This window comes from Leopardus geoffroyi, chromosome E2 (assembly GCF_018350155.1).
Source record: "Leopardus geoffroyi isolate Oge1 chromosome E2, O.geoffroyi_Oge1_pat1.0, whole genome shotgun sequence".
Taxonomy (NCBI): Eukaryota; Metazoa; Chordata; class Mammalia; order Carnivora; family Felidae; genus Leopardus; species Leopardus geoffroyi.
In genome coordinates this window covers 5,299,779-5,322,867 of record NC_059335.1, presented here as the reverse complement: position 1 = coordinate 5,322,867, position 23,089 = coordinate 5,299,779, and the positions used below count along the sequence as shown (strand labels likewise).

General features: G+C 40.2%; 1 protein-coding gene across 1 annotated transcript in view; it reads left to right on the top strand.

Moving 5' to 3' along the window:
- The window catches only part of LOC123578636 (zinc finger protein 420-like), a 44,347-nt gene extending 29,309 nt beyond the window's left edge, over positions 1 to 15,038 (top strand). The window contains exon 5 of the mRNA XM_045441638.1: positions 12,796 to 15,038. Within this exon, the coding sequence (XP_045297594.1) occupies positions 12,796 to 14,504 (1,709 nt within the window). The 3' untranslated portion in view covers positions 14,505 to 15,038. The remainder of the gene's footprint in view (positions 1 to 12,795) is intronic.
- The last annotated feature ends 8,051 nt before the right edge of the window (positions 15,039 to 23,089 follow it).

Below are 23,089 nucleotides of genomic sequence, written 5' to 3'. Positions count from 1 at the left end.
GGTTGACCCATTCATTCTTTAGTAGGGTGTTCTTTAACCTCCATGGTTTTGGAGGTTTTCCAGACTTTTTCCTGTGGTTGATTTCAAGTTTCATGGCACTGTGGCCTGAAAGTGTGTATGGTATGATCTCAATTCTTTTATACTTATGAAGGGCTGTTTTGTGACCCAGTATGTGATCTATCTTGGAGAATGTTCCGTGTGCACTCGAGAAGAAAGTATATTCTGTTGCTTTGAGATGCAGAATTTTAAATTTTTTTTTTTTTTTCAACTTTTATTTATTTTTGGGACAGAGAGAGACAGAGCATGAACGGGGGAGGGGCAGAGAGAGAGGGAGACACAGAATCGGAAACAGGCTCCAGGCTCTGAGCCATCAGCCCAGAGCCCGACGCGGGGCTCGAACTCACGGACCGCGAGATCGTGACCTGGCTGAAGTCGGACGCTTAACCGACTGCGCCACCCAGGCGCCCCAAGATGCAGAATTTTAAATATATCTGTCAAGCCCATCTGATCCAGTGTATCACTCAGGGCCCTTGTTTCCTTATTGATTGTGTGTCTAGATGATCTCTCCATTGCTGTAAATGAGGTATCAGAGTCCCCTGCAATTACCATATTCTTATCCATAAGGCTGCTTATGTTTGTGATTAATTGTTTTATATATTTGGGAACTCCTGTATTCAGCTCATAGACATTTATAATTGTTAGCTCTTCCTGATGGATAGACCCTATAATAATTATATAATGCCCTTCTTCATCTCTTGTTACAGCCTTTAATTTAAAGTCTAGTTTGTCTGATATAAGTATGGCTACTCCAGCTTTCTTTTGACTTCCAGTAACATGACAGTTCTCCATCCCCTCACTGTCAATCTGAAGGTGTCCTCAGGTCTAAAATGAGTCTCTTGTAGACAGCAAATAGATTTTTTTTTAATCCATTCTGATACCCTACGTCTTTTGGTTGGAGCATTTAGTCCATTTACATTCAGTGTTATTACAGAAAGATATGGGTTCAGAGTCATTGCGATGTCTTTAGGTTTCATGCTTGTAGTGATGTCTCTGGTCCTTTGTGGTCCTTGCAACATTTCACTCACAGAATCCCCCTTAGGGTCTCTTGTAGGGCTGATTTAGTGGTGGTGAATTCCTTCAGTTTTTGTTTGGGGAAAACTGAAATACATTATTGTAAATCTTTAAAAATATTTTACTCATTTTTGAGGGAAAGAGTGCAAGCAGGGGTGAAACAGAGAGAGAGATGCATATTCAGAAGCAGGCCAAAGGCTCTGAGTTATCAGGAGAGAGTCTGATGTAGGGCTTGGACTCTTGAACCATGAGATGGTGTCTTGGGCTGAGGTCAGATATCCGACCAACTGAGCTACCCAGCTGCCCCTCCAAAATTCATTTTTATTCTTAAATATTCTCTGAAAGGACTTTGGAAATTCTGGAAAATGAACCAATCCATGCCAAAACTAATCATTGAAATCATTTCAAATATAAAATTGGTTTAATCCTTCATTCACTTATTCACTGAATTGTTTCTAAAAGTTAGAATTTTTATCTTCCTTTTTCAGTGTCTAAATGTGGTTGTTTTGAGAGGGCGTTTCAGAGGGTTCATTATTCTTCTACCTTGCCTTACCCTCCTTTTCCAAAGTTTCTAAATTTGGTAATAACCAGACAGTCTGTATGCAAACATCACCGTTCAATGTTATCACATAGTCCCTAATTTGGATCTAGTTTTTATGTGTGGTGAACTTCAGAAGGCCTTTAGTGAGAACTCTATCTTCCATAATTACCAAGGTGTTTAGTATGGAGATACAACTTTCCAATGCCAAGAATCTGGCAAGAAACATGAAGCAAGGGTCATATCCTCAATTTCAGAGAACTCCGTTTCCAAACATCCAGTATAAAAGTAATAAATATGGGAAAGTGTCTTATGAAAGCTCAAATCCAATTGCACATCATTGCGTCCTTACTGGAGAGAAGACTTAACAATGCAGCAACTCTGGTAAACTTTTAACCAGTCTTCAAAACTTGCTCAACAGCAGAGATTTCATAATGGGAAGAAAGCTTACACATGTAACAATATGGCAAAGGCTTTCAGTACCACAAAACTTGTCAACACGAGGTGTGATATATACTGGGGAGAAGGCTGAAAAGTGTTTTTAAAAATGTGGCAAAGGCTTTAGGCAGAACTTCAAACTTTGTGACCATCACAGAGTGCATACTGAAAGAAAGATTACCAATGTAAAAAATTTGACAAAGCATTTAATCCTCATCAAAACCTTTCAACATGAGACCGTCCTGAGGAGATAGCTTACAGATGTCAAGAATGTTGGCAAACTCTACCCACAACTGAACTCTCATAAAACATCAGAAAACCACACTGGATATAAACCCCAGAAATGTAATGAATGATGAAAAACTTTGTGTTTAATGTATATTTAAAAAACAACAAACTTATTTGAATATAAAAACACTACATTTATGAACAATTGGCCAGCTGTGTTATGGAATGTGAAATCTAAATAAACTGAGAGAATTCTCAGCAGAAAGAAGTCAATACCACTTTTGAGATATGATTCTTTTTTTTTTTTTTTTTCAACGTTTATTTATTTTTGGGACAGAGAGAGACAGAGCATGAACGGGGGAGGGGCAGAGAGAGAGGGAGACACAGAATCGGAAACAGGCTCCAGGCTCTGAGCCATCAGCCCAGAGCCCGACGCGGGGCTCGAACTCACGGACCGCGAGATCGTGACCTGGCTGAAGTCGGACGCTTAACCGACTGCGCCACCCAGGCGCCCCTTGAGATATGATTCTAAATCAGAGTATTCATTATAGATGAAAATCCAAAGTGAAAACATTCAGATCACTTATTTAGCCTTGGACAATGCAGGTGCTATGGGGTGCCAACCCCTCCACAAGTGAACATCTGCTTGTAACTTGCGAGTCCCCAAATTTAAAAACATAGGTACTTTCCCATGGAAATAGCCTATTGTGGACCAGAAGCCTCATCTAGAACAGCCAATACCCCATTTTTAATACATGGCCTATATTATATGCAGTATTTTTATAATAAAGCAAGCTTGAGGAAAGAAAATATTAAGGAAATAATAATGAAGAGAAAACACATTTACAGTATATATACAAATTTGTGTATAAGTGGACCCATACGGTTCAATCCCATGTTCTAACATGGTCAACTGTGTTTGTTAACATGCATGAAAGGATCAAGAGAAGATGGATGTGTGTCTGGAGAGGAATAATTTCACGGTCTCCTTTTTCTTTTGACCATTATTACAATTTTGGGGGTGAGGGGGTGGAAAATATTATTAGCTCGTGTGCATGCAAAAGGATTTGATTGTTTCTGTCTCTCAGACATTGCAGGCTGTAGTATGATGGGGAATTCACTCATACCAACTTTTCCATAGAACATAATGGACACTGTCATGTACAATGTATGAAGAAAGTCTACATTCACATGCTGTTTGTGGCTGATCTATAACAGTGATGTAAGTCACCATGAAGTGATCGTTCAGGGCATCATTATTTGTATTAAAGTAACATAGAGGAACATTCTGAATTTTAAATAGATATGCCAGTTTTTTTCCAAGGGGATTATGTTGGCTGTTGATTAAAATTTGCATGCATCTTCATAATAGCAATTGATAGAAGTCAAGAATATTAGGCAGTTGAAATAGAGATTTTCACACATCTTAGTCAAGCATAGCTAACTCTTGCATAAAAGGGTGTAAAATTATTGCAAATCCACATTTATTCAATGATGAGCCTCAGCTTGCACAGCATGGAAAGCACAACTCACAGATTCTTATATCAGAGGAACAGAATAATTCTTGAATGCTTGAAATGGGTGTTTTGACCAAGGATCGCACAGTGGTTTTGCAACGGTATGTTTAGCATGTGCTTGAACTTAATACATTTTGATTAAGAACACTGAATAGATTTTAATGTGTTAACACTGTCTCAATGAATGAACTGTTCCCCTACACCAACCTTAGCCTGCCCCACCTTCATTAATGTTGTAGGTAAACAGTAACACAAAGTGCACTTGACCATTGAACAACATGGGTTTGGTCTATGTGGGTACATATATAGTCAGGTTTGTTCATTGTATAGAAATTTATTTTCTCTTCTGAGTTCCTTAACATTTTCCTTTTTTGAAATTCCTTTACTATAGGAATGTCATATAGAACACATATAACATAAAATATACATTAATTGATCTCGATCAAGTTCCTTGTCATCAGTAGGCTATTAAAATACAGTGTTGGTGAGTCAAAGTAATACACAGATTTTCAGTGGCATGAGGGTGGCCACACTGAACCCCTGCATTGTTCAAGGGTCACTCATGCTTGGGAAAGCAGTGGGATGATATCACTAATAATCTATTCTCCGCAAGTTTATGTATTCTACCTTCCTTTTTGTGACTGCTGGACCATTAGGGTGCTGTTAATATGGAGGACATGGAAGTATTCTTGAGAGCATAGCTAGTCAATTTCTTCTTTTTATTTTTTTTTTAACATTTTTTCATTCTTGAGAGACCGAGTATGAGTGGGGGATGGGACAGAGAGAGAGGGGGAGATACAGAATCTGAAGCAGGCTCCAGGCGCTGAGCTGTCAGCACCGAGCCCGATGCGGGGCTCAAACCCACGAACTGTGAGATCATGACGTGAGCTGAAGTTGGACACTCAACCGATTGAGCCACCCAGCTGCCCCTAGAGCATAGCTACTCAATTTCTTGATACTGTGGCCATGGGATCCATTTTGTATAACCAGACTGGCTACACGGGGATTGAAGGGACTCTAGGTAGACCCAGCAGCCAATAGAGTAGATAATGCCCTCAAAGTTTCAAAGTAGTTCCTGCTTGGGCTTCCCCAATAACCTTTGTGAAAGAGCACCCACTCCCAGTGTGTCTACCTTCAGCATCCCTTAGAGACGAGCCCCGCAGAGTTCACCATGCCCTTCTCATGTGGGTTTGAATTGTACATTCTAGACTTAGCTTAGGAAGTGCAAAGCACTCCAACTGTAGACCCTTCAAAAGGCATCTGCCCCAGTTCCTGCCACTGTCTCTGCCTTCACTCAGCCTTGACCTCAAGGCATATTGGGTACATCCTCTAGGATCAGTGAGTAGCAAACTTTATTGTTTCACATTCTTTGTTTTCTTTTATTCAACCATGGCTCACAATCCAACGTCCCCAGGTTCTATTTAACTCCTAAGGGAACAAAGTTATTACAACTATAATTATAAGCCATATGTACAGAATTATCAATTATTGTTTTTAACATTTTACACTCTTTTTCTCTGCTTATGTTGTTTTTAGGAGTATCCAGAACACAAATTTTTATGGTTTGGGTACGCACAGAATACAGTATGTTATATTAACCTAAAGATACATTTTAGTTTTTTGTTCTTTTGTTTTTAATCTTTTTTGATGTTCATTTAGTTTTGAGAGAGAGAGAGAGAGAGAGAGAGAGAGAGAGAGAGAGCATGAGCAGGGAAGAGCCGGCAAGAGACAGAGACATAGAATCCAAAGCAAGGTCCAGGTTCAGAGCTGTCAGCAAACAGACCAACATAAGGCTTGAACTTATAAATCGCAAGGTCATAACCTGAGCTGAAGTTGGATACTTAGCCAACTAAGCCACCCTGGTGTCCTGCTAAAGATGTAGTTTGGAATAAAAGAACTAACAAGAACGAAGTGCAAGTATAGGGGTGAGTATATTTAAGTGTGTGTACCTATATCTTCAGAAGGAAAGGGAATATTAGATCCAATGAGGTAATTTCAAAACTGATGCTTATGTAGTAAACAAAAATGTTACAGATTGAAAATGGGAATAATTTTCTATAGATCGTATTCCATTCATTTCTCCTAAATCTCCTGCATCATGGCTTGAAAATCTCCCCCATGCAAATCCTGTCTTGTCTACCTGCCTATTAGTTACGTAGCATATACTCTTTTCCTCATTCAAATGTTTAGGAACTGCTGCATATCAGGTATACTCAGGGATGTTAAGAATGGTTTGCATGAAATGACATGGTGTTCCAAAATTAATTTGATTATGGGAGTAGTTCAACAGTGAACATACTAAATTCCGTATAGTTTTATTAATACATTTCACTTCTCTCAATTGGAGAAGAACACGAAGTAAGATTTCTTTAGTTACTGTTCTTTTTCCTTCTTGGAAGTGATATCAACCAAGTTCTCCACTTGGAGAGTGAAAACTTCAGAGTGAAAACTTGCAGATTCATATGTCATGGGTTGTTTTAACATTGACTTGATGAGACCAAGCATGTGACGTTGCTTGGTGCTTACTAGATGTTCTACATGGAGGGAGAAAACAATCTTGTATTCGGAATAATTCTGCAGCCCAAAGAATACTGAAAAACATCTAGGCTGAAGCATTGCCATGAATTCTTCACGTGGGGAGAGGACACCGTCCAAGATGTGTTACTGACTCTGGATGGAGAAGGATACGTTTTGCTTGTTTTCTTTCCAAATAATCTCCAGTTTTTTTAATGTTCTCATCTCCATTACAGTCATGCAGGCATCACAGCTCTCCTTCTACGCTGTGTTGTGGATATCCCATTTTTACCGCTCTCCCACTCCCACATAAGCCGCACAGACTCTGGTAGTTTCTTAGGTGTGATTTGGAACTTTTAATTCAAAGGGAAATGGTTGTTAACGGGTATGGAGGCCATACCTGAGATTTAAATACAATGTGGTCATCACTTGCCTGGAAGAAAAGGAAAACATCAGTGGGCCACAGGATTTTCTTCATTCACTTGGCATAGAGAGAGTTGTGAGGACAGATAGAATATGAGGATGCTATCCTTGACGAGGACGATAGGTCCTACTAAAAGCACATATGGAGAACTCTTGAAATGCAGGGAAAGATCTGGTAGGAAGCCTCCTTTATTCACTGTAAAGTCTTAGGAAGATACTTGTGATGAAGAAATGTGACAGACATGGGGACATGGGAAATGTGGTAGGTTCTCAGATTGAGGGAAGTCAGATCCTTTCCTCATGTATTCATGAATTCCCTGGCAGTCCTGAGGACCAGTTGCTTTGGATGCCATAGGTAACCATCCTCTCCCAGGCCCAGATATGTGGCAGTAGCTGGAAAGGGGAAAAACGAGGATTTAAACATTGTGGCCACTGCTTTAAGATGTCATGTGACAGAATGGAAGTTGAAGATGAAGCAGGCTTCTGAACACTAATAGTCAGAACCAGAAAGGTGGGTGTGGTGTGTCCACAAAGCACTGGCATCCCAGGTATACAACCCCAACACCTCTCTGATCCCTAAGGTTGATGACCAACCAGGTATCTTGACTCCCTGCCAGCAGGGACCTCCCTGACTTCCATGCAGCCCCACGGTCAGGGTAGTCCTGTGCTCTGGACTGTGTGCAAGACACAGATTAGTTGGGTACCAGATCACCAGTCACCAGCAGGGAGGATGTCTGCTTCACAGAGCCCACCCGGTTTTTGGGTTAGATATCCCTGTGTTGTTTTACAGCCCATGGTCTTTTCACCCATCCTGACTTGAGTGGAAAGAGGATTTTTATCAGTTGTAGAAACTGATAAGATAAAGTTGGGCAGGGGCGCCTGGGTGGCGCAGTCGGTTAAGCATCCGACTTCAGCCAGGTCACGATCTCGCGGTCCGAGAGTTCAAGCCCCACGTCGGGCTCTGGGCTGATGGCTCAGAGCCTGGAGCCTGTTTCCGATTCTGTGTCTCCCTCTCTCTGCCCCTCCCCCGTTCATGCTCTGTCTCTCTCTGTCCCAAAAATAAATAAACTTTGAAAAAAAAAATTAAAAAAAAAAAAAAGATAAAGTTGGGCAGCATGTGATAGTCACATTTCACATTGGTTCAATTGAAAGATAATAATTCATTTTTTGGTACCTGTTATTCTGTGGTAAGCCACACCATGAAATGTTGATATGTACCTACAGAAAAGACAATGTAAATGGAGGTATGCCTGGCTGGCTTAGGCAGTAGAGTACCTAACACTTGAATGCTCGGCTGGAAGTCAAAACCCTATGTTGGGTATAAAGGTTACTTCACACACAAAAAATTAAAAATAGAGCTGCGTGGCTTAGTCAGTTAAGCCTCTGAATTTGACTAGGTCATGATCTCACAGTCCATGAGTTTGAGCCCCACATCGGGCTGTGTGCTGCTTCAGATTCTGTGTCTCCCTCTCTCTCTCCCCCTCTCCTCATTTTCTGTCTCTCTCTGTCTCAAAAATAAAGAAAAACTTAAAAAAAATTTTTTTAAATAAAGAATAAAATGCACAGAGAACGCCCTTCAAAATCAACACAAACAGGCCCAAGCCAAGATATATTACAATTAAATTTACAAAATACGGTGATAAAGAAAAACTCTTCAAAGCAGGAAGACATCTTTCACTTATCACGGACAACCATAAGGTTACCTGGTGATTCTTCAACAGAAACTTGGCAAGCCAGAAGGGAGTGGCATCATCTATTCCACGTGCTGACTGGGAGAAATTGGCAGCCAGGAATTCTCTATCCAGCAAGGCTATCATTCAGAAGGGAAGGAGGGACAGAGTTTCCCAGACAAGCAAAATCTCAAGGAATTCCTCACCACTGAACTAGCCCTGCAGGAAATGTCAAAGGGGAATCTTGAAGTGCAAAGAAGACACCAAAAGTGACACAGAAAAAGGATCAAGAAAGTTTCTAGAAACAATGACAAAATGACTAATAAAATGGCAATAAATGTATATCTATCAATAAACACCTGCAATGAAAATGTACTATATATTCCAATCAAAACACATAGAGTCTCTGAATGGAATAAACCAACCAACAAAAACAACAAAAAAATAAACCCCAGGCCCATCTATATGCTGCCTACAAGAGACTCCATATAGACCTGAAGACACTTAAAGATAGAAAGTGAGGGTGGTAGAGAAACCTTTCTCACGCAGATGAAGGTCAAAAGAAAGCCAGAGTAGCAATACTTAGGATGGACAAACTACATATTTTGTTCTTGTGTGGCAATTATCCTGCTTTGGTACCAGGGTAATGCTGGCCTCCTAGGGTTATTTTCAGTGGGTTCCCTCTATTCTACTTTTAAGATTTTCATGAAGATTGTCCTAAATTTTGTTTTGTTCTTAATGTTTGTCAGAATCGGCCAATGAAGACAAGAGGTTGTGGGCTTTCCTATGCTGGGACGTTTTTTATTCCAAATTCAACTTACTTTTTTGTGAGGGTCTGAGAAGATTTCCTATTTCTTGAGTTCAAGATTCATTTCTCAAACTTGGTAACTTGTGCGTTGTTTAAATTTACATTTTTTTCTATTTTGTCTAACTTGTTAGTATATAATTGTTGATGTGATCTGTTATCACACTATATATTTCTGTGATTAGTTGTGAGGTTTCTGTTCCATTTCTCCATTTGGTGCTTGAGTTCTCTCTCCTTTTTTCTTAATGGAGTTGAAGAATTTCCAATTTTGTTTGTTTTGAAAAACCTTGGCATTATTTTTCATATTATTGTTCTGGTCTCTTATTTCTAATTTTTAAGTTTTTAGTTTTATTTATTCATTTATTTTGAGTGAGAGAGAACACATGCAAGTTGAGGCAAGGGGCAGAGTGAGAGAGACAGAATCTTAAGCTACTCACTGAGACTGAAGCCCTACCTGGGACTTGATCCCACAACTCTGGGGTCATGACCTGAGCTGAAATCAGGAGTTAGACACTTAACAGAATGAGCTACCCAGGTGCCCCAACTATTTTATGAATTTGATTTTTTCCTTGGTATTTCCTTCTCCTCCTGCAGAGCTGAATGTGGGGCTTGAACTGGCTAACCATGAGTTTGTGAACTGAGCCAAATTCAATTGCTCAAATGACTGAGGGGCTCAGGCACCCCTGTTGTTGTTTTTAATATTTATTTGTTTTTGGAAAGAGAGAACCCCGGGCAGGCCCTGTATGGACAGCACAGAGCCCGAGAAGGGACTGCATGTCACAAACCATGAGATCATGAAAGGAGCCAAAATCAAGAGTCTGATGCTAACCTACTGAGTCACCCAGGCGCTCCTTAAAGGCAAAGACCATGTTGTGTGTTTCATTCATATTGCAGAATTTGGGTTCCCAATTCTCCAGTTTACATTTGCACACACATTCATTGCCAAGTGATTGTGGGAAGGGTGCACTAGCTGAGGGAAATTTGAGAGAGCCACAACTGCTGGCCTATGAAGCAGACTCAAGCCAGAAATACTGAACTCAGACTATGTGCCTTAAAAGATCAGCAAGAGTGCAGTCATCTCTGGGTGACCTTGTGAAGAAACAGGTATTCTTGCTATTGGGGGTGAAATTCTTTTAGTACCTGTGGAAGATAATTTGGCAATATCTAGCAAAATTATGTATACTTTTTTGTCTCTTCAGTAACAGCTTTCCCTCAAATTTACCTACACAGTACTTGCAAACTTGCACAACAGTGACCTTCAAGTATTCACCACACCTATGTAAAAGCCAAAGATTGGGAACAACCCAAAATCCTTTGGTAGAAAACCAATGAAGTAGAATAATGCCCAACTTTAAGGGTGCAGGAAAATAATCTGCATTTATAATTGCATTTAAAAAAAAACACTCTTGGAGAGTACCTAAGGAAAGGAAGCTTTGTATTTTGGTAGAGTATTAATAGGTGGGTATGTAGATAATTATACTGATAATAATTTTATAATCCTTTAAATGATAGGAGGGAGACTTTTCTATCATTTTTAGATTCTCATCCTTAGGATCTATTAAAAACTTGAAAGTCAGTGTAAATATTAGTGTCACCTAAGAAAATAGCTTATTCCAATAAAGCAACAACCAGTATTCTCCCCTTAGACCACAGTTCTCTTTTATTGCAATTGTTGGCAGGTGTTCAAAAAATCATGCCCAATGCCGTTACTTTCAAAATGCACCCAAAGCCATAGAAAACCACCATGAGGTGACCAGGATCCACTGGCTAGCTCTTACATGGAAATGAGATGCTGCTTGCCCACAGTCTACCTCATCTCAAATGAGCCCCCCTTCAGACTATGGAGGCTTCAGCCCCAGTATTGCCTCTGGTCCTGGCAACCAATGATTCTGCCATGACAGGCCTGCAAGGACCAAATGTGCAAGGCAGACCACCTGTTGTAAATAATCAAGCCCTGTTACCCTGTGGAGCTGTGCCAACTTCCCCTCCTGACACTCCAAATATGAGGAAATCTATCTATGTCTAGTTCTTCAAAATCAGAGGCACAGTTGTTGTAACAATCATTTCTTGGGGATGTGGAAAAGAGGAGAATGATCTTTCCCCCAAAATCTTGGGCAGGAGCTGCTCTCTGACCACAAGAGTACTGTACAATTCTCAAGGGTGTAAGGGAGGGCATCAAAATTCCATTGTGGTACATGCCTGGGCTCTTGCTCTACTCTCCAAATGAACTTGAACAGCGTGCCAAATTGCACCTTTCTTTCCCCAGGTACCCAATATCTATGGTGTGTTAAAGACCCTAGATTGATAGGTAGGTAGGTAGCTAGGTAGCTAGCTCGGTAGGTAGACAGACAGATTTCTTCATGATGGAGTCCTGGTAGGTTTTATCTTTTTGGAAATTCATAACCATTCTTTGGTATCTACTTCTTGCCATATAATTATCGTGGGCTGGATTTATTTTTATTTCTATGGGATCAGTTATACTGTGTCTGCCTTCACTTCTTCACTTAATTTTAGTTAGTCTTCTCTATCATTCTGGCTTCATTAGACATACATCTGTTGATTTTAGGGGGTTTTCTGAACACCAACTGTTTCTATTGTTGATTTTTCCTATTTTTGCTTTATTCTATAGTTTTCATTTCTGTTTTACGTTTCAATTGCCTTTCTTTTACTAATTTTGAGCACATAGCACATAGGGTGCTTTTCTTCATTTTCTGAGATACAAGAACATGATTTGCACTACACCAAGAGATGCTACAGAATTCTCTACTAAGCTATGCTGTCAGTTCCTTGTGTGCAAGTTTATGTGTCCATGGAAGAAGCAAGTCCTGATGATTTCTTCTTAGCTGTCTTCCTGATATTCTGATTGATTTTAAGGTTCTATATTAGAAGTTGTCAGTCCTTCATCTGAGAGTAGTACTCTGGAATGATTTTACTTTTCTGTTATTTGATCTCAGTCAGCTATATTTTCACATGGTACCAAGACATTCCTGCTAAAGTCATGCATTGATGCTTCGTTCCAAAAAGGATCATGAGTAGATATAAACACAGTTCCCTTGAGAATGTACACTTAATCACAGACTGGAACAAGGTTGGGGAGAGTGAAGGCCAAAGGTATCTGGGGGACTCCTTCCCAGAGAATGATGATGAATGTAATAAATATGGGGAAGTCTTTTGTCAAAACGTCAACCTTATTACACACAGGAGTATCCCTAAGGGAGAGAATCATTATAAATATATTGAATGTGGGAAAATTGTTAACCAGTCTCCCAATGTTGGTGATCATCAGAGGATTCATGTGTGAAGAAACCATTGCAGATATAATCAACCTGGGAGCATGTTTAGTCATTCATCAAGATTCAGTACAGGCAAGACAACTAGTACAGGAGAGGAAAGTTATATAGGTAACGTATGTGGCAAAGCCTTTGACCACCAGCAACTGCATACTGGACAGAAACCTACAAATGTGAAGAATGTGGGAAGACCTTTAAATTGTCTCAACCCTTATTCAACATAAATTAACTCATACTGGAGAGAAACCTTACGAATGTAAGGAATGTGGCCATGTCTTTAACCAGTTCTCCACCCTTACAGGACATCAAAGAATTCATACTGGAGAGAAAACTTACCAAGAAAAAGAAGGTGGCAAGTCCTTTATCTGGCCCTCCTCCCTTTCAGGACATCAAAGAATTCATACTGTGGAGACACCGTACAAACCTCAACGATATGGTAAGACCTTTCGGCATCATTCACAACTTTCTGAACATCACACGGTTCATGCTGAGGAGAAACCTTACCAATGCAACGAATGTGGCAAGGCCTTTAACTGGCACACAGCCCTTAGGAGACATCACAGAATCCATACAGGAGAGAAAACTTACCAATGTAAAAAATGTGGCAAGGCCTTTGGGAACTTCTCAAACTTGACACAACATCGCAGAATTCATACTGGAGTGAAACATTACCAATGTAAAGAATGTGGCAAGGCTTTTGGGTCCTTCTCAAACTTGAAACAACATCGCAGAATTCATACTGGAGTGAAACCTTACAAATATAAAGAATGTGCTAAATCTCTTATCTGGCACTTAGGCCTCAGGACACATGACAGAGTTAATAGTGGAGAGAAACCTTACCAATGTAAAGAATGTGGCAAGGCCTTTAGCTGGCTCTCAGCCCTTACAGTACATCACAGAAGTCATACTGGAAAGAAACATTACCAATGTAAAGAATGTGGTAAAGCCTTTTACTGGCACTCAGCCATTAAGTTACATCAGAGAATTCACAGTGGAGAGAAACCTTACCAATGTAAAGAATGTGGCAAGGCCTTTAACCAGAAATCAAATTTTAAACAACATAAAGTAATTCATACTGGACAGAAACCTTACCAATGTAACGAATGTGGCAAGGCCTTTACCTGGTCATCAGTCCTTAAGATACATCACAGAATTCATAGTGGAGTAAAACCTTACCAATGTAATGAATGTGGCAAGGCCTTTTACTGCCCATCACATCTTGATGTACATCACAGAGTCCATACTGGAGAGAAACCTTACCAATGTAATGAATGTGGCAAGACCTTTAACCAGAAATCATACCTTAAACAACATAAAGTAATTCATACTGGACAGAAACCTTACCAATGTAAAGAATGTGGCAAAACCTTTAACTGGCAATCAGCCCTTAAGTCACATCACAGAATTCATAGTGGAGAGAAACCTTACCAATGTAAAGAATGTGGCATCGCCTTTAGCTGGCTCTCAGCCCTTACAGAACATCACAGAATTCATACTGGGGTGAACCCTTACCAATGCAAAGAATGTGGCAAGGTCTATACGCGATATTCAAACCTTAGCAGACATCATAGAATTCATACTGGAGTGAAACCTTACCAATGTAAAGACTGTGGCAAAGCCTTTAACTGGCAATCGGCCCTGAAGGCACATCACAGAATTCACAGTGGAGAGAAACCTCACCAATGCAAAGAATGTGGCAAGGCTTTCATCCGGCCCTCAGCCCTTACAGTACATCACAGAATTCATACTGGAGTGAAACCTTACCAATGTAAAGAATGTGGCAAAGCCTTTAACTGGCAATCGGCCCTGAAGGCACATCACAAAATTCACAGTGGAGAGAAACCTTACCAATGCAAAGAATGTGGCAAGGCCTTCATCCGGCCCTCAGCCCTTACAGAACATCACAGAATTCATACTGGAGTGAAACCTTACCAATGCAAAGAATGTGGCAAGGCGTATCCGCGACAGTCAAGCCTTACCAAACATCACAAAATTCATACTGAAGACTGACTTTACCAATGTAATGAATGTGGAAAGACCTTTTACCCCGAGGCACATCTTAATGTACATCACAGAATCCATCTTGGAGAGAAAGGTTACCAATGTCAAGACTGTGGGAAGGCCTTCTCCCACCAGGCACATCTTAATGAACATCACAGAATCCATACCAGAGAGAAACCTTACCAATGTAAAGGATGTGGGAAAACCTTTCTTCACTGTTCATCCTTGACTTATTAACATAGAATTCATACTAGAGCAAATCTTCTAAATGTTAAGACTGTGACAGAATTTCTAAGGATTCCTCAACTCTTATTCCACATCAGATAATTCATACTGAAGAGTAATGATACCCAATGATACCCATTGGAAATTGTTAAGATAGTAAAGCAATGCTTTACAAGTAAACCCTGATTCTTCATCAGAGAACATATACTGGAGATGATCTTACCAATACAAAGAATTTAGCAAGCCTTTTAATCAGTACTCAAGCCTCATCCAATATCACAGAACTCATACTGCAGAGAAAACTTACAAGAATGTGGTGAAAAACATTTCAGACTGCTCAAGCCTTACTCATTACCATAGTTCCTGTTGCACAGAGACATTACAAATGTAATGAATGTGGCAAACCTCTAGCCGGATCTCACAACTGTCTCAATATCACAGTTATGATACAAGAGCAAAACTGTAAACGTAAAGGGAGTGGCCATACCTTTAACTGGAATTCAGTCATGACTCAGTATCCCCAAATGCCTACTTGGGGATAATGTATGAATAAGGAAAGACCTTTTTGAATATACACTTTAGAAAACAAACCATACAGAGAGGAAAGTAACCTGAAAGATATAAATATTTGGTCATCTAATTACCTGAAAATCAACTGTCAATAAACGTCACAGAATTCACAGTAGAAAGAAATACATTGGCCACTCTATTCAGACATTATCTCAATAAAAATACTTAACCATATGGGATAAAACAAAGTTGAACACTTAGATAACGAATATGCGGGTATGCCTGAAAATAGAGAAGGGGTGGTGTTTTGCATAGGAATAAGTAATTTCAATGTGCTTTTGTTTTACCTTGGCCCTCTTTAAGATGTTGACTAGCAAGTAATACTGTATTTGTGCCCTCAAATCACTTCAGACAATTCATTGATTCCCAGTGGGTGTTGAAAGTATGTGGCTGATTTCCTGCATCAAAGATATCAGATGCCCTTCCCTCTTAGGTGGGACTCCTGCATACCTGATTTTCCATGGAAGATGGAGGACAATATCATGTACAATCTATGAACAAACCTAACTGGAGATGTCACTCATGTTTCTAACACTGATGTAAGTTATTACAAAATGGGTGGTCAGAACGTCATTCTTGAACATCTATTGAAACTGAAAACGTTTCTGAATGTTACAAATAAAATGTTTTGTTTATTGGTTTTGTGCAGTCCAGGCACATACTGAGACAAGTTCTTAACAGATGTAGTTAGAAGTAGAGAATACCAGTTGATGTGGTTGAAAGGAAGAAACCTTCACAGATATCAGAAAGAGAGTAACTAACTCTTCCCTAACATGGCATAGGATTGTACACTGACATCTTTTAAGAATTACCTCAGGTCTCAAAGTGTTCTGGTATGCAAAATTAAGGTGTTAATAAAATAGATTTTAAAAGATGTCTCCTTAAAGCCTCTTGGTAACCACAAAGCAAAACCTGTAGTAGATACACAAAACCCAAATCGAAAGGAATCAAAGTACACCACTCTAGAAAATCAACAAATCACAAAGAAAAAGACCAAAGGGATAAGAAAGGGGCAAGTAATTCTACAACAGCCAAAATCATGGAAAATAGGGGTGCCTGGGTGGCTCAGTCGGTTAAGTGGCTGACTTCGGCTCAGGTCATGATCTCGTGGTCTGTGAGTTCGAGCCCCACGTCGGACTCTGTGCTGACAGCTCAGAGCCTGGAGCCTGTTTCAGATTCTGTGTCTCCCTCTCTCTGACCCTCCCCTGTTCATGCTCTGTCTCTCCCTGTCTCAAAAATAAATAAAATGTTAAAAAATTTTTTTTTAATAAATAAATAAATAAATAAAAACATGGAAAACAATGACAAGAATAACTCCATCCATACCTATGTCAATACTTACTTTAAATATAAAGGGACTAAATTCTCCAACCAAAAGATACATTGGCTGAAAGGAAAGAAGTACACAAACTAAGGATATGTGCTGCCCTCAAGAGACTCACTTCAGCTGTAGGAACACACTCAAGCTGAAAGCGCAGGTGTGGAAAAAGATCTTCCATGCCAATGGAAAACAAAAGAATGTGGAGTAGCCATGCTTACATCAGACAAAACAGACTTTAAGCCCAAGACTGTAAGAAGTCACTGTGCATGTGCTTACAAAATAGAGGGGTCACCTCATGCAGCGTTTTTAGTTATGTGGTGTTTGGCAGAATGGCAATAAGGTGTTCCCCCATTTTTCTTGGGGGAGGGGGGGAGGGACACCAACAAGAGTGTGTTCATGTAACTCATATAGTGTTTAACACTTTGAAAACCCACACATTTTTCCACTACTCTTGGTGGTGTTTGTTTAGGTACCTGAACTGTAGCTTGTGTAATGTTTATGAACATCTGTATCTTAGGAGTCTCCTAAATGGCTAGTTGATATTCAAAGACCTATTCCTGAGATTTGATGGTTTGGGGGGAAAAAAGAACCCTGAATGACACTTTGAGAAACACCTATTGCTTCCAGGTTTTGATGAGTGTGGAAAAACAACTGTTGCAATGAAAATGTGGGTACTGTACTGTAACAAGTGACCAATGGTTTCTGAAAACCAACTTGTAGAGGCTAATAAATCTTTCCCACAGTATTCCATTTGCTAACCTCTTGCTGTAATACACTGCATTTTTTTATTCTCACATGTCATTTACTTTACATTGTTATCTCATGTTTTAAGCCCCCAAATAAGCTATTGGTCCTTTCAGGCAGGTTACCAGAATACCTCTCTGTAAAATTCCTAATATTCAATTCTGAGGACTTTTCTTTGTATGAAATTGCCAGTCATCACTTTTTATGGATCACCTTTGCAATACTTGTGCTGGTGGATTTATTTCATGTTGGGTTCTTTCTGAAATGATAGATGAAAACCTTACATTTTACTTGGCTCACACTTTGTAGACCTCCGTTCCTGTTACTAAAGGTTTTATACATTATATATGTATTCACCAAATAGAAAACATGAATCCTTTCATGTTGGTGAAAGGTAGCTAATGCATGTATTTAGATTTTGTCCATGTTACCTTAAAGCGATAGATTTGTATATCCATGTAGTGTCTGCATTGACAAGACATTTAATTGTGTTTATTGCTTTTTACTCCTTGAGCTACTTAATAATCTTTTTGTGCATCCGATTCTTGTGTTGATGTGGTCAACGTTTGGTACATTAGAGTTATTTTTAAAATCTTGTTTTGTTTGTTAAATATATATATATATATATATATATATATATATATATATATCTTTTATAGTTTTTTAAAGAAATATAACCAGCTTTCCCTAAAAAAAGAATAAATAGAGGGGTGCCTGGTGGCTTAGTGAGGTAAGCTGCTGACTTCGGCTCAGGTCATGATCTCGCGGTCTGAGTTCAAGCCCTACATCGGGTTCTGTGCTGACAGATCACAGCCTGAAGCCTGCTGCAGATTCTGTGTCTCCCTCTCTCTCAACCCCTCCCCCAGTCAAGCTCTGTCTCTCTTGCTCTCAAAAATAAATGAACATAATTTTTTTTGAAAGAACTAATAGAAAATAAAAGAATCAATTCAACACAAAGATAGAACTTCGGTAGATATTTGTCCACCCCACACAAAAGCACCTAAATATAAAGCAACTATTAACAGACAAGAATAGAGAAAAAGACAAGATATATTAGCAGGGGACTTCAATTGTGCACCTTCCCATAATGAGTAGAGTATCCAGACAGAAAATCAATAATATCAGACTTCAATGCCATTAAGTAGGTGTATTACAACATTCCATCCAACAGTTGCAGGAAACACATTCTTCTCATGTACATATGGAACATTGTCTAATATATGTTACATGTTGGGTCACAAAATCATAATAAATTTAAGACTGAAATCCTATGAAGCAGGGTGCCTGGGTGGCTCAAAAGTGTCCAACTCTTGACTTTGGTCAGGTCACAATCTCACAGTTCTTGGGTTTAAGCCCCCATCAGACTCCACAATCACAGGGTGGAGCCTGCTTGGGATTCTCCCTCCCTCTCCTTCCGTCCCTCCCCTCCTCATATGCTTACTCTGGTGCTCTTTATCTCCAAAGGAACAAACTTAAAAGAAAAAAAAAATCATGAAGTATCTTTTTCAAACACAATCACATAAAACCAGAAGCCAATTAGAAGTACAAAACAAAATAAAAATCTCAAGTGTGTGAAAACTCAAAAAAAACACAACATTCCTAAAAGCCAAGACTTGGAAAACATTTGTGGCCCCTGTCAGAAAAGTAGATAATGTGGTATATGCTGGCTTTAATTCACAATACTGTATTGCCTATTTGAAAGATGCTAAACGGAGTAGCTTTCTTGGGTTTCTTATCACACCTAAGAAATTTCTAACTGTGAGGTGATGGATGTTAACTAGGTTTATTGTAAATACTTTGCAATATATACATGTATCAAATCCTTAAGTGACACATTATATTAGACTAAGGTGTACAGCTTCTCTCTGAATAAAAGTAGAAAAAAAACCTAAGCAGACTAGTGGTTGTGCATGCATAAGGATAAGGGAATGAGGGTGGTGACCCAGAAGATATTTGCCTCATGAAACCTTGATTTTTAACCTCACAAAACCCTGAACAGAAAGTAAAGCCAAGTCCACTGAAATTCACATTTATTAACAACACAATTGTGTTTACATTCCCTCCTAAAATCATGATGACTGGTTATGGTAGTGATAGAAAACAACTACCTTAGGCATATCATTAATTATAATATGAAAATTATAAAGTATATGCTCATAAAATAAAAAGTAACATTAATTCTTGTCAAAAATAGCTAGATCTTCAGACATAACTTTTTCAAGTAGAGGTGGATCCTCCCTCTTATGCAAATTCAGAGTGTATGTGAAATTGCACTTGAAATTGAATAACACACAGGCGCTAAAATATCTTGTGCTTGGTTCAATGTTTCTATAAATAGTGTCACATCAAACTTACTCTCAAATTGTTTTTCTTAATGCTACATGAGGGTGGTATTTTCACACCAGTAGAATTCAATTTCACAAAAACAAAAATGCATCATATACCACAGTAATTGTAACGAAAACGTCCTTGTTCCAACAGTTTCTTGTTTATATGCTTACATAGTTGAATCTGTCTGTCTCTTCCTATCACACACATCATGAAATGTGATCTTTGAGGTGAACACATGTGACTTAACTGGGTGGTTCTGGAGATTGTTGCATCATCATGACTGCATTCTTACACTGAATGGACTATTTCTACATGTCCCCTGCTAATGGATTTAAAACAAAGACCACATGATATCCTACCAACTATGTTTCCACAGTTAAATAGGGAAGCCATAGCCTGCAGTGGTTCTAATGCCACCAAAGCCTCTGTAGGGAAACTGTGACGTAATTCGCAGTCACTGCACTGGAAAGGAAGAAAATGAACTTCATCAATTACAGTCAAATAGGCCTTCCAAAAATCAAGGAAATGCTTAAGGTGTGTGCAATGAAACACTCTCCTTCATTAGCTTCCACCTCTTTTCTGTAAAATCCTTATCACTACCTCCTACAAGTGGAACATGCCCAATCATCTGAATAGATCAATTAAATGGTCAAATTAACCCTTGAAAATGTGAATGTACATCAGTTCATCATTTACCACCACACAGTATCACCTTCCATTTTGCCCACTTGCATTGTGGGTCTAAGAGTCAGTGTGACCTCTTTCCCTGCCCCTCGCTGCTCACTCTTGCACGTGCGCCTAAGACCTCAATAAAACTCTGCCCTCACTTGCCCAGACTTCACTCTTGGTAATGGCTCCCGACAGCGCCTGCGCAGATAGGTTGCCACCAAGTGTGGCACATGCGCACAGGGGACTTGTAGCACAGACCTCTCCTCTTGGGACTAAACCTACAGTCACGGGCTTCTTTCGCCTGCCCAGGTCTATCCAGCATGAGCCTTGCATCTTGGCTCAACCAGACCCATCAATCCCACCTCCAGTGGTCCTTCTCACACACCACCCCCATCCCCATTCCTGATCCATGCTTCGCGCCTAACACTGGGCACAGAGCTCAGCTACCCCTGAATTTGCATTGGGAAGAGACCCTCTGCCTAAATGCAGCTTGCAAAGCCCAACAGAGAATTTTCCCTTCAGATTCTGTCAAAGATGACCTCTTGGGCCCTGATACTGCCCTCCATGCCTCCACAGTCAGTCCCTGATCCTCCTTTCAAAGAACAGCTCAGAGGACAGAGTTTCCAGCAGCTCCACCTACTGGGTGGTCCAAGTTGATGCTCAAAATTTCTTGAGGCTCAGACTCAGATAGAGGAGAGTCAAGCACTTACAACTTGGTGAGTCCTTTTCACCTATCTGGTTAAAACAGTGCTTCCAAGGTAACCCAAAGCATCCCATCTTCTGTTCCCGGGACATCCTTTGAGAGTCCACATTTAGAATTAACCAAACACTGGGTGCCTGGGGACGCCTGGGAGGCTCAGCTCACATGGTTAAGCCGCTGACTTCTGCTTAGGTCTTGATTTCACATTTGGTGCGTTGGAGACCCACTTTGGGCTCTGTGCTGACAGAACCTGGAGCCTGCTTCAGATTCTGTGTCTCTTCTCACTGCCCCTGCCCCTCCTCCCCCACTCTCTGTCTCTCTCTGTCTCTGTCTCTGTCTCTTTCTCTCTCAAAAATAAATAAACATTAAAAGAATTATTTAATAAACCTAACCAAATAGGTAAGGAAAATTACTGGCCTATTAAATATCCCTCTAATCCGCCCTTCTTTTCTGTTTCCAAATCTTTTCTCTATATTTGTGCCATTAAATCCAACACTGTTTCAAGATTACTGATGATGCAAAAGAAGAGAAGCCATCTCTAAACCCAGGAAGGCTCACCGAGCATCCAAAACCCACCCGGAACAAAGGAATGTGCAGTACCCAATTCCCAAGGTTTTAGAAAGATTAACCCATGTAATATATGTCTGATTCCCTGCACAGTATCTTGGACAGACTGCATCCTCCTATACCTAGACCATGGAAAAGATGCTCAGTAGACATTCGAGAATGAGTAGCTATTATTTACCCCAAACAGCCTTGCTCAGACACCCCTGCCTTATCTAGTCCCTTTCCAACTTGCAGAGGATGAGCAGAAAAGGCCATCTTTCCAGAAGCTGTTAATCTTCACACTGGCAACAGCAGTGTTTATGTTGAGATAAGATGGTTGGGTGTAAGGGGCTCGGGTGTGCTCTTCTGCTTTCTCTAGCTTAGTGCTACTGGAAATGTAGTCTTGGGTTACCAGCCTCAATGACTGTTAAAAGTATAAACTAATGACCTTCATCTAGTCCTAGGGAGTCATGATATCTGAGTGTGGGGCCCTAGAATCTTTTTTAATGGTAACCTGAAGTGATTGGTATATACATGAAATTTTGACAAGCAACGTTTAGAAAAGTTCTCAGCTTTGCCTTCCCGTTGGGATACCCTGTGTAGTTTTTTGCACTACCATCTCCAGTGTCCCAACCCCAAAGATTTTGGCACTTAGTTCTTGATGGGGCCTAGCATCAATTAGGTATTAATGAAGTGGCCCAACGTATTCCATTGTGAGGCCAATGTGAACACTGAGGCTCCCAGGTACATTTCTTTTTTTTAATGTTTATTTAAGAGAGAGCAAGCAAGTGAGCCAGGGAGGGACAGAGAGAGAGAGGGAGACAGAATCTGAGGCAGGCTGCAGGCTCTGAGCTGTCAGCAGAGAGTCCAAAGCAAGGCTCGAACCCACAAACCATGAGGTCATGACCTGAGCTGAAGTTGGACGCTTAACTGACTGAGCCACCCAAGCACCACGCTCCCAGGTAGATTTCTGAGGATGGGGGACAGGGTCTGGTCAATAGGGAAACCTCTATGGGGAAAGCTGCTCTGTATACTATTTGACATGGGCGATTCAATCTACCCACACATTCCTGATGTACCAGTATTTGTGCATGTCTGCAACAGACAAGCGTACCCAAAAGTGGGAGAGGAATAAATCACATTGGGGCCTCCACTTAGAAACTGCCTATGTGTAGAGATTTTCACCTGCCACCCAAAAGCAATGGAATAGCCTTCAGATCACACAGACCCTCACTGGCCATGGAGAGGCATTTGGGTTTCACTGTGAATGCCATGGAAGACATTGGCAGAGAAGGGAATTCTTTAGAGGATGTAGGAACATGAGAAGAGGGAGACAGGATAGGTCCCTCTGTGACCACCTCTGTTCACCAGAGAAATAAACACACCACAGAAATAAACCTAGGTTTCCAGAATCAGTCCACTGAAGCAGAGCTTTCAAAACCACAGTTTAAGGTCAAGTTTTCTCCTTTGATCTTTGGCCCTTACCTC